The sequence below is a fragment of the Propithecus coquereli genome, unplaced genomic scaffold (assembly GCF_000956105.1).
Source record: "Propithecus coquereli isolate 6110/MARCELLA unplaced genomic scaffold, Pcoq_1.0 Scaffold35, whole genome shotgun sequence".
Classification (NCBI taxonomy): Eukaryota; Metazoa; Chordata; class Mammalia; order Primates; family Indriidae; genus Propithecus; species Propithecus coquereli.
The window spans coordinates 6,599,579-6,618,653 of NW_012149174.1; the positions used below are offsets into that span (position 1 = coordinate 6,599,579).

The 19,075-nt window shown below is 50.4% G+C and overlaps 1 protein-coding gene across 1 annotated transcript in view; it reads left to right on the forward strand.

Moving 5' to 3' along the window:
* JPH2 (junctophilin 2) overlaps window positions 1–10,124 on the forward strand; it is a 66,452-nt gene extending 56,328 nt beyond the window's left edge. Inside the window, exons 3-5 of the mRNA XM_012651184.1 lie at window positions 6,503–6,621; window positions 8,504–9,255; window positions 10,044–10,124. Coding sequence (XP_012506638.1) covers window positions 6,503–6,621; window positions 8,504–9,255; window positions 10,044–10,124 — 952 coding nt within the window. The remainder of the gene's footprint in view (window positions 1–6,502; window positions 6,622–8,503; window positions 9,256–10,043) is intronic.
* The last annotated feature ends 8,951 nt before the right edge of the window (window positions 10,125–19,075 follow it).

Here is a 19,075-nt window from a genome sequence, read left to right on the forward strand (position 1 = left end):
TGTGCCCTGGCCTACATCCTTGGGGTGGAGGGTCTCTCGCGGGGAGCGGGTGGGCCGGTGGCTGGACCCAGCTGTGGCTCCTCCTCTGGCTTAGCCTGACCATCATTGTTCTGGGGGAATGGCCGTGGCCAACCAGAGCCAGGGCCAAGGCGCTATTTTGGGCGAGGGCAGGGCAGTGGCATCTGAAGCATCTCCACTTCAGGAGGACGCTTGGCAGCACCGTCCCTGTGACCACGTCTGCAGCCTCTGGGAGGCTGACGGAGGCCTGAGCTGGGGACTCTGATTATCCACCCCCATCTTCCAAACTAGCAGGGGCTTCCTGTGCTGAAGGACTTTTTCCCCCCATTCTAAAGTGAACAGTTCAGTGGCATTTAGTATATTCAGGATTTTTGTTTTCGTTGCCTCCGTTTTCTGTAACAAGCACTTACATAGCACTTCCTGTGTTCTGGCCACGGGCCTAAGAGCCGCATGGCTGTGAACTGATTTACTCCTTACACCACTCCCCGAGGCAGGTGCTGTCATTATCCCCATTTTGCAGACGAGGAGCCTGGGGCTCAAGGTTACAAGGAGCAGAGCCGGAATCTATTCCCAGGCAACCTGGCCAGAGTTGTCTCCCGTCACCACTCCACCATGCAGTTCGTGGCCTTTGCTCTGAGCCCCTGTTCATCCACCGATCCCAGAGACCTTGCCTGGTTGGCCTGGCAGGGCTGCCATAGTCTGGGAGCTCCCCAGACGGCTGCTAGGCTACTCATCCCCATGCTCAGTCCCGGCACGGGGAGGACCTGGCCCAGAGTTGGTACCGGCAGGGCGGCAGCTTGGTGTAATGGGTTTAGAGCTTGGACAGATTCGCTTTCTAGCTGTGTGACCTTGAGAAAATGACTCCACCTCTCTGAGGTCATATATATTTATAAAGGAGACCATAGCACAGAGTTGGGCACAAAGTGCTCAGCAAATAACCAAGATCAGTATCATTAATAACAGTAGTAGAAGAGACATTTGTTGAGTGAATACATTGGAACAGGGGTCAGCAAACTCTTTCTTTAAAGGGCCAGATGGTAAATACTTTGGAGTTTGCGGGTCTTAGAGTCTCTGAGGCAACTACTTAACTTCAGACAGTATGATTGAGCATAGCTGTGTCCAATAAAACTTTATTTATAGGGACATGGGTATTTTTATTTTATTTTATTTTTTTAGAGAGACAGAGTCTCACTCTGTTCTGCCAGCTGGTCTTGAACTCCTGGCCTCAAGCAATCCTCCAGCCTCAGCCCCCCGAGGAGCTGGGATTATAGGTAGGCACAAGCCACCAAGCCTAGCAAGGGACATGGATATTTGAATTTCGTATAATTTTCACATGTCATAAAATATTACTCTTTTGGTTTTTTCCAACCATTCAAAAATATAAAAACTATTCTTAGCTCAAGGTTGGTACAAAAACAGGCAGCGGGCTGGATCTAGCCACCACTGTAATCTGCTGATCCCTGAACTAGAATGTAACCTCCATGGGGGTTTTTGGGTGTTTGGTTTGCTTCTGTGTCCACAGCGCTCAGAACAGTGCCTAGTGCACAGCAGGCACTCTGTAAAGTTGTATTCGGTGAGCGAACCAGTGTGTAGAAGTGGGTCTTGGGCTGGTCCTTTAAGGGCAGGGGCGTGGCAGGAGCAGAACAGCCTGAACAAGAGCCACATGAATGGCTCCACAAAGCCACCAATGCCTGCTGGAGACAACCGGGAAACAAGGCTGGGCCATCACCAAGCAGTTGGGGGCCTAGGGGTGGGGAAAGCAGGCCAGGGTGGGGGTGGGTGCTCTCAGAAGTGGTTCTGTCGGGTGACAGCCCTGCCCCTATCCCAGAGCCACCAGCCTTATTTTTAACCCTGCTGACAAAAGTTAATCCAGATGAAATCAAGAAGAGTGCTGCCTCCTTGTCCCTCTCCGGGCCCCAGTGACTGCTCCCTTCCCTTCTCCCCGGCAAGGTCAGAGCCCCCCTCAACACCTTCACCCAGAGGCATCAGCAGGGAAATGGGGAGAGGTCGGAGGAACAGGAATGGTTCCTGCATTTCCCTAGCTGGGCCTTGACGGCAGGAGGGACACCAGGTACTCAAAGAAAAACATCCAAGGCTCCTGGGTCGGGTAGGGGGTGGGGATTCAGCAGGCAGGAACAGCCCAAGATGGCGCTGAATTTTCTGTCTGCAGAACACACGCTTCTCGAACCTCAGTGAGTAGCGGGTGCATTTGGAGGGCTCATCAAACACAGATTCCTGGACTCGTTCCCCTCAAATTCTGATTCAGTAGGTCTGGGGTAGAGCCTGAGAATCTGCATTTCTAATGGGTTCCCAAGTGATAAGGATGTGGGGGTGGGGGATGCTGTGAGTGGCACCTGCCTAGAAGTGGTGGCCTCTGGGCCACAGCGATTCAGCCTGCCCTTCCCCTGTGAGCCGCCTGGTACACCGCGTCCCGGCTCCATCGAAGCTGCCTTGATCTGCGGGTCTGGAGAGCCCTGCGGGCCAGGCCCTGTGATTGGCACTTTATTTTGAGCACAGTAGGAAGCCTTGCAAAGATTTTAAGCAAGAGGTGAGGCCACCTGGGGTGTGGGTTAAGCAAGCTCACTGTGCCCCGTGTGCGGGAACGGCTGCAGGAGTGAGCCTGCAGCCAGGGACAGGACACATGCGGGGCTTTGCAGGAGGAATGGCAGAGGGGTGGGGAGACGGCAGATCCAAGAGCTATAAAGGGAGCAGGAGAGGCAGGAGCTGGTGACTGATTGGCTGTGGACGCTGAAGGAGACGGGAGGGAGGGTGTGGAAGAACACTGGGGTTCCTGGCCCGAAGGCCGGGAGCTGGGGGCTGTTCCTGAGACCGAGTGGGCGAGGGGAGAAGGGCTGATACGGGCTCAGTCGTCCAGGCCTATGGGGCTGGCAGAGGCGCCTCCTTCCCACACGCATCACCTGGGCCAGGTGGCCACCCCCACTCGACCCCTGTTCTGGCTGTCCTGGAGGGTCCACAGTTGAACCCCAGAATCTTCCAGGGCTCTGAGGGGAGGCTGTCATTCCCGCCTGAGGAGACCCACACACAGCTTCGGAAGGCAGCAGAAAATGAGCGGCATTCAGCTCACATGACCAAAAAAGGACATTTTCTCAGTTCGAAGGTTTGCCAGCCCTTTCCCTCCTCCCCCCACCTGGGGTTTCAGGTTCCCAGGGAAGTGGCTCTAAGAAGTTTAGGACTTTATCTCACACACACCTGTGCGCAGGCAAAAATGAGCCTGGGATATGCATGTCCCACACTCGGTTTTAACGTACAAATGTCATTCTTCGCCTCCTCCTGCTCCTGTTTCACCATCACCATCACCACCACCATCATCATCACCACCATCATCATCTGGGCTAGACACTTCCACGTGCTGCCTCGCATTTTGTCGTCACGGCAACTTCAGGAGGGGAGAATTATTATCTCCACTTTACAGGTGAAGAAACTGAGGCCCAGCGAGGCAAAGCCGTGCACCCAAGGTCCTAGCGTCCCAGTGGGGTTGGGACCAGGGTGAGGTGAGTGAGGGAGGGATTCAAGTGCAGGGTCCAATCCAGTCTTTCTTTAAAATCTTCTTCATAGTTTGTTCATCAAGGATTTTTTTTGCATTAATTCTGACTTTTAAAGGTATTGCACTGAAGTATGCTTCAGCTGGATCACTGAGTTTTTTTGGCATCCCTGTATATTTTGCGCCTGAGGCGAGCGCCTCAGTCGTCTCACTCTATCCCCAGCCTTGGCAGAGCCAAAATTGGAATCGAGGGCCGGTGATTTCAAAGCCGCGCTCTTAACTCTTCTCTGGGCTGCCTCCTTGCCCATGCACAGGTGCGCACCTGCGTGCGTGCGTGCATTTGTGCATTCGCTCACCTGGCAGTGTGGCGTGGTGGAGAGGACAGCTCTGGGTTTGAAAGCTTACTCCACTACTCATTACTGAGTGCGAGTCGAGCCTGTGGTTCGGGGACAGACCCTAGACTCCAGAATGCCTTGGTTTGAATCCTGACTCTGTTACTTACTAGCTGTGTGCATTTAAGTGGAGTCTTTGAAACCTTCGTGTGCCTCAGGTTTCTCCTCTGCAAAGAGGGACGATGGTAATAACATCTTAAATGAGTTAGTTTCCGTAAAGCACTCAGCATATAGTCAGTGCTGTGTAAATGTTAACTATTGTGCATCCTGTAGCAAGATACCTCCCTGAGCCTCAGTTTCCCCACCTGTGAAGTAGAACCAGGTAAAAACTACCTCACGAGCAGTTTTGAGGATTGTAAGGAATAGATAAAAGGCCTGGAATGTAGTAGGAACGTAAGGAAATCTCTCTCTCTTACTGTGGGCCCACTTCTGTGCTGGAGACTGGGATAAAGAGATGTACACATCACCTCCCTGAGAAATTAACTCATCTGCAGAGAGTGGACATTCTGACCTGACCTTGCAGTTCCCCAAGGGCACCAAGCTCTCGCCCCATCTCTTGCACATGCTTTTCTGTCTACCTGGCTCACTGTCCCCACCCACCTCTTATGGGCCTAATGTATGTGTTTCTTCAAGTCTCAACTTAAATATCACATCCTGAAGGAAACCTTCCCTGACCAGCCACCTGCACCACCAGTCTGTATTAGGTCTTTCTATTCTGCATTTCCACTGTGTTCTATACTCTTCCTTCATGGCACATTTCACAATTGTAATTAAGTACTTTTTATTAATTGCATTTTCAGGTTTGTTTACTATCCAGCTCCCTCACCCGACAGTGAGGGCAGGAGCTGGCCTGACTGGTCCACAGGAGTCTCTGTCCTGGGCTCCTGGCCAAGCTCCCAGAGCATGCTCTAGAATAGCACTCGAGTGCACAAGTTCTGGAGTCCTGTTGCCTGGGTCAGAATCCCAGCTTTTGTGCTTTATGACTCTGTGGCCTTGGGCAAGTTACTTGATCTGTTCGTGCCTCAGTTTCCTTTTCTGTAAAATAGGGATAATAATAACAGCACCAGCTTCCTAAGGCATTAGGATGATTATATGAGACAATCTTCCTAACTCCTTTAGAACCACGCCTGACCCATTTGGAACAGGACTGTTATTATTATCGTAGGTAATATAGACTGTTAGGCTAGACTGACAGCTGAAACAGACATCTCCCAAATCTCAGGTACTTACTGCAATCAAGGCTTAAGATTTGCTTATATCACATTCAATCGGGGGACTGTGGAAGGGGGGCTTTGCTCTCTGCAATCATTTATGGGCTGAGGTTCCTTCCACTGCATTGCTTAACTTGGAGTCCAACAGGAGCTTCTGTGGATAGAATTTGGGGGCCCGTGAACTTGGGTGGTGTTTTAGTTTAGATTCCCTAGAAGCAGAGCCTGAGATGGGGATTCTTGTGCAAGTGATTTATTGAGGAGAGAGGGGAGTGAAAGAAGCAGGGTGGGATAGGGAAGAGCTGAGTGAGGATGTGGTCTGACCCACCAGGGGCTCTGGAGAATGAATCGTACCTACTGCGGTTGCAGTTCTTTCCTCTTGGGAAAAAACATTAGTGTGGGTTGCCTGGGTGGGAGGTGGGTGGGGCAGTATTTTAATTTCTGGAACAAGCTGCTTGCAATTCTCTGGGGTAGCAATGAGCCATTAGCAGCCAACACTCACCGCAGCTAGGGGGTGGGCACATTTGCTTGGTAAAAGGATCTGGGTAGGGCACCAAAAGTGTCTGCTACGGATGGCAAAAGCTACATCTCTATTTTTACTAACCTCCAACTGAAATTTAGCATTTTCTTCAATCATGGAAGTAGGCAATAAATCATAGTAGCATTAGTAGTATCTGTGACTTTGTCACCAATACATATATAGGAATCACATATATTTTCGTGTCACATTACTGCTGTTGCAGATATCCTTAAAATATCCTTTATGCTAATCTATACTTTTAAATTACAGTAGTTATTAGATTTGATGGTATTTTGTTTGATGTGTTAATAAATGACAGATTATTATTACAAATTTGTCCTTTTAAAATATTTTGGTAACAGTGTGTGACTGCACTGTGTAACTGCATCCATTTGTAATTCCATATATTTTATGCATTTTTAAAACATTATTCTGAGAAGGGGACCATAGGCCTTACCAGACTGCCAAAGAGATCTGTGACACAAAAGAGGTTAAGTACCACCCTGTTCTGAGGCATCGTCTCCCTCTGCATTCAATCAGCAATGGGGGGAAAAAGAGAAGGCATAGAGGTTTTTATGGGCCAGGCCTGGAAATAGTATATAATATATTATGTCTTCCCACAATGCACTGCAGAACTTAGTCACCTGACTACACCTAACTGCAAGGGAGGCTGGGAAATGTAGTCTATGTGCCCAGTAAGAAGAGGAAATGGTCTGGGGAATGTACAGCACCAATAAATATTCGTTGAGAGCCTGAGTAACTAATCTCTCTGCCCAGGATGTCTCTTTGTGGGTTGGGGAGAAGGGGCAGAAGGCTGGTTCTCTAGAGGGATCCTCAGCTTCCCACCATGTTGTCTCCTTAGGACAAGCCACGCCAAGGCCAAAGCTGAAGCTTCAGAACAGGCCGCCCTGGCCGCCAACCAGGAGTCCAACATTGCCCGCACTTTAGCCAGGGAGCTGGCTCCGGACTTCTACCAGCCAGGTAGGGGCAGCCAGGGAGGGATGGGCAGGACAGGCTGGGGGCAGTCCCTGGGGTGGGAATTTTCTTTGCCTGCTGGAAGCTGAGATGCCCAGGTGGGTTCATGAATGCCTGTGAGTTTTGGAAACTGTGGGGCATGGTGGGATATCCCCTAAATGTGGGAGGGGATGACGCAAGGGGATGTGGAGAGATGCGGCTGCCTTCCTGCAAAGCTCCTGGTCGGGGTGGCAGAGGCACTGCAGGTTGTCTCTTCTCTCTGCTCTGAGCAGGGCAGATAGCTGGATCTAGTGAAGCTTAGTGAGGAGAGGTCACTGGTGGATGAGGGAGCAGAGGGCTTCTTGTACTTGCTCGGCAGTTTTAGTCAAGCATTAATTGAGCACTGTCCATGTGTCAGGCACTGTGTGGGCTCTGGGGACACATAAGTGGGGTTCCAAATCTAGAGGAGCAGAAAGTCATGAAGACAACATAGTTGGGGAGATGCAAATGGATTGTGTTCATTTAAATGCTAACTCCACTGCTTACCAGCTGTGAGACCCGTAAGGTCTTTAACCTCCGGAAACCTCAGTTTCCTGATCTGTAAAATGGGAGCAAGAATAATGCCTACTTTTTTGTGAATGGATTAAATGCATGTAAGGTGCGTGCCCAGTCCACAGTAAGCTGTCAATGACTGTGGCTATTGTCTCACTGTTATGGTTAAGTTTCACACAGCAGGATGAGTGCTGTGCGGTTAGGACAGGGACGGTGGGAGCTCACAGGAAGCAATTGACCCTTTTAGGCAAGGGGAGGTGTTAGGGAAGGCTGCCCTGGGAAGAGGCCATTTGAGCTGAATCTTGAAGGCTGAACAAGAGTTTATCAAGTCAGTCGATCTCAAACCGGACACGGATTTCTGGGCCCACCCGCAGAGTTTCTGATTCAGTAGGTCAGGGGTGGAGCCATGTATGTGCATTTCTAAGGATCAGGTGATGCGGATGCTGCCAGGCTGGGACCACACTTTGAGAACTATGGCATCAGGTAGTGCTGAGTGGGACAGGTAAATCGAAAGGAGGGGACTGCAGGTACAAAGCACAGAAACTTGGAACAGAGTGGCATGGCGGGAGGCCAGATCATAAAATAGGCAGTGGGTGGTGAGAGTGAGGAGGCCCTCCGGGCTGTGATACAGACTTTGCGCATGATAGGGCAGGGAGCCCCTGAGGGCAGGAAATTGGCGTTCTCTGCAGTGAAGGAGTGACATGATTAGATTTTGTTCTCTAAACATTATTATGGCTGCAGAAAGGAGACCAAAGGAAACTAGATGGAAAACCCAGGAGCACAGATCTGTGCCTGGGAGGATCAGTCACTTCTGGTCACAGTTCTCCCCCTGCTGGTACCGAAAGAGCGACACTAGCTGGCTGCCTCTGCCTTGTGTGTTCACAGCAACAGCTGTAACTGTGCTTGTGCCAGGCAGTGAGCTCAGCATTTTACATGCATTTTCTCAATTAATCCTTCCAGTAGTATTTATGAAATGGGTATGATTAGACCCACTTCTCAGATAAGGGAATGGAAAGAGACCAGTGTCACAGTTGACAGGATCACCAAGAACCAGACTGCCTGGGTGCTAGCCCTGGCTCTGCCCTTTGCCAGCTGCGTGACCTTGGGCAAGTGATTTAACCTCTCTGAACCTCCCCTTCTTCATCTATAAAATGGAAGTTCACAATAACATCAACTTCATAGGGTTACTAAAATGATTAAATGAGTTAATATTTGGAAATTGCTTAGAACAGTGCCTGGCACTTGGTCCGTGCTATGTAAGTGCTGAGTGAATGAGGCTCAGAGAGGTTAGGTGGCTCGCCCAGGATCACCAGCAGGGGGCGGGGTTCATCCAGCCTCCCTGCCTTGTCCCTGGCAGGTCCTGAATACCAGAAGCGCCGGCTGCTCCAGGAGATCCTGGAGAACTCGGAGAGCCTGCTGGAGCCCCCCGAGCGGGGCGCCGCGGGCCTCCCGGAGCGACCCCGCGAGAGCCCACAGCTGCACGAGCGCGAGACCCCTCGGCCCCAGGGTGGGCCCCCGTCGCCGGCCGGGACGCCCCCGCAGCCCAAGCGGCCCCGGCCCGGGGCGTCCAAGGACGGCCTGCTGGGCCCGGGCGCCTGGAACGGTGAGCCCGGCGGCGAGGGCAGCCGGCCGGCCACGCCGTCCGAGGGCGCGGGTCGCCGCAGCCCGGCGCGCCCGGCCACCGAGCACATGGCCATCGAGGCACTGCAGGCGCCGCCCGCGTCGCCGCCGCCCACGCCGTCGCAGGAGCCCGAGGTGGCGCTTTACCGGGGCTACCACAGCTACGCTGTGCGCACCGCGCCGCCTGCGCCGCCGCCCTTCGAGGATGAGCCCGAGCCGGACTCCGCGCCCTCGTCTCCGTCTACCGCGCCCTCGTCCCCGGCCACCGCGCCCTCGTCCCCGGCCACTGCCCCGATGCAGGCCCCCGCGCTCCGAGGCCCCGCGCCCGGGAGCCCCGCCAAGCTGGAGCCCAAGCCCATCGTCCCCAAAGCTGAGCCCAAGGCCAAGGCCCGCAAGACCGAGGCCCGTGGGCTGACCAAGGCCGGGGCCAAGAAGAAGGCACGGAAGGAGGCAGCGCTGGCGGCAGAGGCTGAGGTGGAGGTGGAGGAGGTGAGGCTGTTGGCCGAGGAGCATCCAAGGTCAGGTTTCCTGGAGGCAGTGGGGCCTGAGGCAGGATTCAGGTGCAGGTGATTTCGGGGTTGCTGGGGTGGGGGAGATGGAAGCAGCAGAGGGCAGGGGCAAGCACGTCCAGCGGGGCTGCGGATTAGCCGAATGTAGCCTTGACCTATCCACAGAGGGCTGTGGAACATAAACCCATGGCAGTCTTCCTACCTTGAGGCAGGTACCTTGGCACCTGGTGTCCCTTCAGCAGAGGCAGTTCTCTGGAGCAGGGGGCAGCTGGGAGCCTGAGCAGCTGGAGGTTGGGTGCCCCTGCCAGGTCAGGGGGATTTGGGCTGGGTACCAGTAGCTGTACCAGATGTAGCAGGGAGGGTTTCCTGGGGGTGGAGGAAGGGCTTATGGGAGGCTGGGAGCCAGGGAAGGCAGCAGCAAGACTGAAGCTAGGCTCTGAGGGACTGAAGAATGTGTCCCAAGAGGAATTAACAGTAGGGAAGGCAGGGTTCCTGGGTTCCAGGGCCGATTCTGCACGCTGTGTGGTTTGGGACATGTTCCTGTTCCTCTCTGGACCCTGAGGGATTTGATTAATTATTTCCAAGAATCCTTCCAGCTGTGACGGTCTGCCGTCCAGATTACGGATACAGCAGGGAACAAAGTGGGCGATGCTCGTAGGAGGGTACTTCCAGAAGTAGGAACTGCTCCTCTGTCCAGCCTTGCCGTGACCTGGGTGGGAATGTCTCAGAGGCCACAGGGACTCAGGCACCTCTCTCCCCTGCTCCCAGGTCCCCAACACGGTCCTCATCTGCATGGTGATCCTGCTTAACATCGGCCTGGCCATCCTCTTCGTGCACCTCCTGACCTGACCCTCATCTGCCAGGTGCAGCCGGCTGGAGGAAGGGGCGGGGGTTCTGGGCTCCAGTGTCGGGGGACAGGGGGCCTACTTGGTATTGGATGGCAGTCCTGTGACTTGAGGCCCATTGCCCAGCAGAAGCAGGGACCCAGAGTGTGGGTTTGACAGATCAGGCCCCCCCCACCACACACGCCTCATTAGCTCAGCATTTGCAGGGTCCCCGCTGCATGTCAGGTAAGCACTGGACCTTCATTCACTTGCTCATTCATTCGTTTGAGCAACATGTTCTGAGCAGCTGCCCTGCTGGGAGCTAGGATAATCAGGGACTCCCTCCTGCTCTAAGAGCGGGGTGAACACGATGAGAGCAAACCCGTAATTCACAGCTCATTACGTGAAAGTCTTGCAGTTCAAACAGTAAGCAAATGTTTGCAGGCCCCCACATCTGGACTGAGTTCCCCTGGGATGGTGGGACTCTCTGCCCTCCCTTTCTCTCTTCCCCCTCCTCAGTCCTTAACCCTCTGCCCCCTAAGCCCCACCCCTTCCTCTGTCAATTGGCTCCATCTCAGTTTTCTCCCCACCGTGGGTGGCGCTGAGGGGCTGTGTAAGGTCCTGTGAGAACGGTGGGCTGGGCTGAGCTGAAGGAGAGTGACCCTCATTGGTCTCAGGATGGTGTATCTACAGGACAAAATCTTTCTCCTACTCAGACCAACCTTTACAGCATAAATCCCGTGTGTGGGGAAGCTAACAGACTTTCTGCCTCTTGCCCAGCCCCCCACCAAGGACCTCCTTTGTTGATCCTAGCTTAGGTGGGCTGGAGGTTCTTATTGAGTCCCAAGAGAGTCTATGTTGTCACCATGTAAATAGCCAATGACAATTAGCCTGGTAGGTGCTGCCCTGGGGGTGAACGCTGGGCTCCGTGGGTTCCATGTTTCCTAGGGGACCTGGGAATGCGTCCTGCAGGCACTGATCACTTCGATGACCTGGAGGGTGAAGGAACCCGATGACACTGGGGGAGGAGGAAGGAAGGGAGCGTGACCAGCACAGGGAACAGCATGTGTGCATGAACAGAAGCAGGCATCCAGGGATAGGGGAGCCCTTGAGGATTTGCTTCCAATTCCGCAGAGTGTTCGGGCCAAGGGCCGAGGCTGTCCTGGGGGATGCAGAGGTGGGATCTTGCCACAGCGAAGATCAAGCCTGAGTTAGGTGACTCAGTCTCAGGGTACCTTCCTCTCTCCTTCACCTGACCGTGCCGCTGTCTCTTTGCAGAGCCAGGAGTTCCTGCTGAGGACACGAGGACCTATCTTTCTGCAATGCCAGGCAGGGTGGCCAAGGAGGACTGGACTCTGGACCTGGAGCCTGGGAGTCCAGCTCGTATTCACACCACAGACGTTTAAGGAGCCTCCTGCGGCGCCTGCGCTGGGTGGCTGGTGTTGCCCAGAGGGATAGAATGAGCTGGGAACCTCCGGGAGCTTTCCGCTCAGGACAAGGGAAGCCCCAAGGGAAGAGCTGGGGTCCCTTGAGCTTCCTGATCTGCTCCTGTCCCTCATCCTCATCCACTCCCCCACCTTTCTCCTAGGTCACCCCCTCCCTGGGCTTTTGTGTGTTTTGGGAAAAGTCACCCAACCAGGGTATTAATATTAAATCCGGTCCCCTTCCCTCCTACCCCACCCCCACTTCAGTTTGGCCCTCTGGCTGTGGGTTGAGGCCTTCCAGGGTAGCTGGTGGGTCGGGGGGTGCTGAAATCCCTTGTGGTGGGCACAGAAGACCCCCTCAGACCGGTGCCGAGGCCCTTTCTCGTGCATTCTGGACCCAGCGCACAGGCCCTCCCTTGCTTACAGATGTTCTGGACGACAGAGGAAATGGACAAGCTCAGTCTGAATATCCCAGAATACAGTGCTCTGTCTCCTCCCACCAGTCCAGTTAATTTCCCCTCTGGACCAATAGAAGAGGGAAGATGATGGAGTCTCTGGCTGGGAAGCCACTAGCCCAGTGGCCAGGGGTGGGAGTGGGAAGAGGGGTTAAGGGGCAGTTATGCCGGCCCCTGTTTTTCAGTATGTCTGAGCCGGAGGCTGGGGTTGCATTTGGGGTTTCCAGTGTGCTTGGGGTGCTAACGGGTCACATGCAGGAGCTCTGGGGCTGGCAGGATATAGCTGCCATGTTGCCCTGTGAATTGGTTTGTCCCCTTGCCCCACCAGGGCCCACTGCAAGCTCAAGGGAGCATGGCATGGAAGCCCAGGGAGGTTTCCCTGGGGCAGACCCTCAGGCAGGTGCTGGAGACAGGCTGCTTGTCAAGAAGCATTTCCCAGGAAGAGGGGAGCAAGTGGAGGGCTCCCCTTCGGCTTGCTTGGCAGAAGACAATGCTTGCATGTACCTCACTTAAAGATGTTTTGTACCACGTTGGCTCCTGGCCTTTGTGCTTGCTGGGATTGGGGTGTGGGCCAAGGGCCATGTTTCCCTGCTTCCAGTAGGAGGGAGGGACAGGGCTCCCAAGCCCCTCTAAGCCTGAGAAAGGATGTGATGGCACCAAGCAGAGCTGGGGGGAACTGCTGCTGTCCTGCCTCTGGACCTTGGGGCTTTGGCGTTGTGGCCCGGCCTCCCCAGGCTGCTCTGGGACCTGGAAGTTTGCTTCTGATGGAGCCAGCTTTCCCTTGCCCCAGGCAATACTGGGGAACCTTCTCCTCCAGCTTCACACTTGCTTCTTCAAGCACTGCTGGGGCCTCACGGTTTGGCTGGAATCTAGGACTGCATCTCTATGGAGAAGAACTGCGCCCAGCCCCCAAGGCCCAGGGCTCTGCATCTGTGTTTGGGTTTCTCTGGACTCCTAGGGAATGGGGGGGTCGGGTGGGGGGAGCACTGCTTGGTGCTGACAGGCCTCAGGCCTTGGCTGGGAGATTATTGTCCTGGTTTTTTGGCCTGGTCCAGTGCTGGGGACAAGCCTTTGGCTGCCAGGGCTCCCAGGCCTAGGTTTGGGGCTGACGTTTGGGGTGAGGGTTCAGGATGCTCCAGTCTGTGCAATAATAAACCTGCATCTGCTCACGGGCCGTGGCTGGGCTACGGTGTCTGCTGGTGGGCCCAGGACGAGGGGCTGGCTGAAGGAGGTGGGGGGAGGCTGGGGACGTCATCCTGCCAGTCCATATCCTCCCTCTGCCTTGCAGTTCCCTTGGTACCTCTTGGGCAACTGAGGGGCTTCAGTTCTGGAGAGGGGTTCAAAGACCGCAGACCTTTTGCAGTGGAGTTTGAGTTTCTAAAGCAGACTTCCAGAAACTTCTCTGGGCAGCTTACAGTAGAAACAAGAGCCTGCCCTCTGAGGTGGAGACCCCTGGACTCCAATCCTAGCTCAGCTGCTTTCTTCACTTCTCTGAGTCTCAGTTTCCTCATCTGTAAAATGGGGATAATAGGAGTGCCTAGCTCCAGGGGTGTGGTGAGCATTACATTAAATGTGAAGCTTATGGAAAGTCAGCTGCAGTTGAACAATGGAGATGTGTATCATTACTGTTATCATGTGCAGTACTGTTAGCTCTGTTGAGAGCCCTGTTGCATTTTGATGGAGAACCCCTGGAGCCCCAAAGGGGTAGAGATGATTCAGGCCCCAGTTACGTAGTCATAGAGTATCTCAGAATGGGCCCAGGTACCATCTCCTCGCTCCACAGTGGCTTAGTGAAAGGACTTGCCCAAGGTCACACACACAGCAAATCAGTGGTAGGAGAGCAGTTCTCTTGACCTGTTTGGACGTGAGCCCTGTTCATGAAGGTTCTCTCAAAGCCAGTGGCCCCAGCAAGAGGGTTGGTGGGAAGGGTCCCCTACCCAGCAGTAGGCTGGAGTTCAGGCACGCCCTGCAATGATTCGCTCACCAGGAGCCTGGTTCTCTCCCCAGCACCATCACTGCCTTGCTGCACATCCTCTCGCTCACTCATTCTCTCTTTCCGTGCCTCAGTTTCCTCTTCTGCCAAGAAGACTATGATCCCTGCCCCTGGCCATAGGCAATGCAGTTGTGAGACTCAAATGAGGTAGATTAGGAGTGGTAAAGGTTTTCAAAACTCTGGAATGATCCCAGGGTCCTCAGGAAGAAGGATGGGCTTGGAGGAACCACAGGAGGGGAGGTGAGAGTGGAAAGGAGGAGGGGATTGTTTTAGTCTGCAGGGACATTGATACAACCCACAGAGGGAAAGAGGGTGGGCAGACAGTCTGGTCAGCTGGTCTTCAGACTAGGGTTGTGTGTGGTGGGGAAGGGATGGGGTGGATGGGGAGGCTGCGTTAGACTCACCTTGGATGGTGTGAGAAGAGGGCTGCTTCCTGAGCTCCCGTCGGAGACAGGTAGGATTGGTTGGACATAGCGCCCCCTGGTGGCCTAGGCCCAGGACACAGCTGGGTGAGCTCTCGGCTTCCAGGTTGACTCCAGGCAGCTCTAGGAAGTCTGACCTGGCCCCTGCCACGTCCTGGATTCATTTCAGGTGTTTTGTACCATGCATGAACTTAAGAGCATTGCAGGGAATTATATTGCTGCCAAACAAAGTACTGCTTAGAGAGAGAGGTGATGGACTTGAGAAATATTTGCTCTTAGTTCAACTCTTGTTCCTGCAAGTAAAATTTACCGTGAAAATGACTCACAGGGGCAAAGTTTGAAACCATTTCTGGGAGTAATTTTTGGAAAGGAAAACTGTACAGAAAGATCTGCCAGTGACAGCAATGAATGTGCCAAAACTCTTCATGATAACAAGCAAGAGAGGACACTTTCTACAATTAAAGACTCTGACAAGAATCAAAATGACAAAGATTTTGGTCAAATGAAAATCATCAAAAATTAAACTTTTTGCATCTAAGCGAATCTGGAAAAGCCTTATTACATAGAAGAGTATTTCTGAAGGAGAGAAACCATATGAATATACTAAGTGTAGTAAAGGTCTCAGGGATAAGTCAGACTCCGTCCACCATCAGAGAACATACACAGGGAAAAACCCATGAATGTAATGAATGCAGAGAAATATTTAGGCAGTAGTTAAATCTTACTGTACATCAAAGAATTCCTTTGGGGGGAAAACCTTAACGTAACGAATGTGGCAAATCCTTTAGGCAGAGGATACATCCTGTTGCACGTCATAGAACTCACACAGGGTGAGAAATTGTGTATGTAATGAATGTGAAAAATTCTTTGGTAGGAAGTCATGTGTCATTTTATAGCAGAGAACTCATACAGGAGAGAGACGATACAAATGTAATGTGTGTGGGAAACCCTACACCAACAAGTCATCCCTTACTGTACATCAGAGAATACACACAGGGACAAATATAATGTACATAATATGTGATGTAATGTATGAAATATGTATTGAATGTGGGGAATCATTTGCTCAGAAAGAAATCCTCAAAGGACATCATGGGAGAACTCACGCAGATGAGAAACCCTATGCGCTTAAAACACGTGTGAGATAATTCAGGCATAACACAACCGTCACTGTACATGTGGGAACACACACGGGGGAAGCCTGTGAATGCAGGAGATGTGGGAAATACTGTATTGTGGGATCGGGTCTTGCTACACGTGAGAGAGCTCATAAATGAGAGAAACGCTAGGAATGCAAGGTATGTGGAAACTGTGTCGTTGACAAGTCAACCCTCACTGCACATCCGAGAACACACACAGGCAATAAGCCCCATAAATGTAACAAATGGGAGAGATCATTTGGTCAGAGGAGACCCTTTGCTATGCATAAGAGAATACACACGAGGGGGCTCCCTTTGCACGCAAGCAGTGTCTGAAGTCATCCAGCTGGAAGTCAACCCCTTTTGTCCATCTGAAAACTAATATCACAGTGGTTCTCAATGTGTGGTTCCCGGGCCAGCACCAGCAACAGCAGCTGGGAACATATCAGAAATGCAAAATCTTAGGCAGACCTACGAAATCAGAAACTCCGGGTGTGGGCCCAGCAAACTGTTTCCATAAGGACTCATAAGGTTTCCATAAGGCGCTTCTGACACATGCCTAAATCGTCCGAGAATTGCTGCTGTATAGGAAAAAAATCCTGCAAATGTTATCATTTTCGAAATACTTTTACCCAGAAGTGATAACTATGTCCTCACTCGGGTACCCAACTGGAGGGAAAACATTATAAGTATAATAAATGTGGAAAATCATTCAGTCAGGAGTCAGATTTCTTTATATGACAGATAACTCATTAAAGGGAGAAACCCATGAATGTAAATATAACGTGGTAATTTGTTCCAGCAGAGACCACATCTCAATGCACCTCAGAGAACTCACGTAGGTGAGAAATCCTGTGTGTGTCATGAATAGAGAGGGAGTCCTCTGGCAGATTGGCGAGTCTTATACATCAGAGAATTAACACAGTAGTGACATCTATGGCTATAACCTAGGTGAAATCCTTTTGCCAGAAGTCAGCCCTGTTGTACACCAAGAGAACCCATACAGGGGCAAAACCCGACGAATCTATGAATGTAATGAATGCATGGGATATCGGCCGACCAAAAGTCACCCTTCAACGTGAAATCGGAGGAGTCACAGAATAGATACCCTAAGAAGGCCACAAAGATAGGAAATCCATCCCATAGATTCCCAGGGTGGATATTTAATAAAGGAGTGAACACTTTGAAAACTTTTAATGGGCAAAAGCTAGCAATAAAGAATTGAGACATTAGTTTTCAAAGATTCTATTTTCATGAAGTCATCAACTTAAGAAATATAGGAAATGCAGTTTTCCAATTAATGATATATTTATTGCCATATTTTAGCTATAGTGCTCAACTTTCTCTAGAAAAATTGTCAAAATATTCATGTATAAATAATTGTTCTGTAAGCAATATGAAGGTCATTAGAAAAACACAAGACAAATAACCAAATAAATTATATTCGGTGTACACATGAGCAATATCAGAGTTATGCAGGGACTATGCTAGTAAGTATGCTACATAACTAATTTTATATATCATTTGTATATATGGGTTGTGGGTTTCAAATACTTATGAGTAGGTAAGTATGTTCTAGAATTCTAAAAAAAGAACTACAAAGATTTTCTCAACATATATTAATAGTATATCTTTATATCTTAGTATAATATATTTCAAATAAAGTATTATTTGACGCATTTAAAGTATTATATTAATCCTTTATCCATTCTTTTCTGGCATATAAATGTTTATGGTCCATTTGCTGAATTCGAATTTTTAAAAACCAATGTGTTTTCTAGTATTAATAGTTCTGGGTCTATGAAAGTGTTTGAAAGCATTCTCACATATAATAGCAACAGTAAAATAAAAATTGTTAACACAAAGTAAATATGAGAAAAATTTAAGAAGCACTATAAGATAAAAATAAGTGTTTTAAAAACTGATGTTTTGTGTCCTACTAGTTTCCAGAAGGTGCCCATAAAATACATTGGGACAAAGACCAAGTATTATGAAAGCCAGAAACCAGACGCATATTTATTGTAATTGGTAAGATGTTACAGATTGAGTATCCCTTATCTGAAATGCTTGGGACCAGAAGTGTTTTGGATTTTGGATTTTTTTGAATTTTGGAATATTTGCATTAATACTTGTTGAGCATTCCTAATCAGAAAATCTGAAATCCAAAATAATCCAATGATCATTTTCTTTGAATCATGTCAATGCTCAAAAAGTTTTGAGTTCTGGAGCATCTTGGATTTTGGATTTTTGGATGAGGGATACTCAACCTGTATTCTATGGTATATTGTATAAATACCTGACTTTTAAAATTTTATTTATGACAACTTAAATAGCATGATTGATTTTCTAACCAATAGTCATTCTCTAATATTCCACTTGTTGGCAGAGATTCTGTAATAGATCTTGATTATACTAAATATATCTTGCAAATTATGTTGGCAGTGTTTGGTTTGGGATGCGTACGTTGACCCAATTCTAGTGAATCCTCAGGATAGATCATGGAGATAGTGAAAACAACAACTACACAAAATCTAACAATCAGACACTAAGTATTTTAGTGATAATATATAATCCTAACAGCAGTATAATTAGATGGACACTACCATTATCCACATCATACAGATCGGGACACTGATGCCCAGAAAAATGACATAATTTCCCCTGAGTGGTTCACCCTGACTCCAGGGCCCGCCCTTCTGACCTCCGCCCTCCACCATCTCTTGGTGGTAGAGCGCGTACTTGGTCTCCCCTAGTAATTGTTTTTCTTTGCTTATTCTTGGCCGTTGTTTTCTCTGAGTCCTCCTGTAGGTCAGGATGTAAAAGTGTTGACCAGGGCACACCAGCAGGCAGTGCAATATCCTGCAAGCTCTTATCGAACAAGGTGGCCACTGTAAATACATCAGGTATTTAGGAAAACTTTGTAGCTGCATTTAAAATTACTCTCCCAGCTGCAGAATTTGAGTCATGCCTGCTCCAGGTCTATGGTATTCAGCCAAATGAGGCCACGCCCAGCAGAGGGCGGGCCTTTGTGCGTATCGGGGGCTGGCAAAATATGGCTGGGGGGCCACATCTGGCCTGCTGTCTGTTTTTGTAAGCTAAGAATGATTTTTACATTGTTTAATGGTTATAGTGGAAAACGAAGGATATTTCATGATGTGAAAAGTTCTGTGAAATTCACATTTCAGTGTCATAAAGTTCTACTGGAACAAGGCTATGCTCATTTATTTATGTATTTTTAACCTTCATAATGCCTCGTTGTGATAGATAACCACGTGGCCTGCAAAGCCTAAAATATTTACTTTCCGGCTCTTACAGAAAAGGCTTGCCAGCCCCTGATCTGGGTAACTCAAAAACATCAACTGACTAGACTCCTTCAGGGAGCACAGGAAGTCCTCGGTCTCACTTACGGCCTGGTGGAGACATGAGCTTTTGCTGCCTCATGTTTTGTTTTACAGGAAATAAAGGATCATTTAGGCTCCAGGTCCCGGAGATTTTGGGGACAGGACAGGAGATGGAAAGGGCCGATCTGACCAAAAAAAAAAA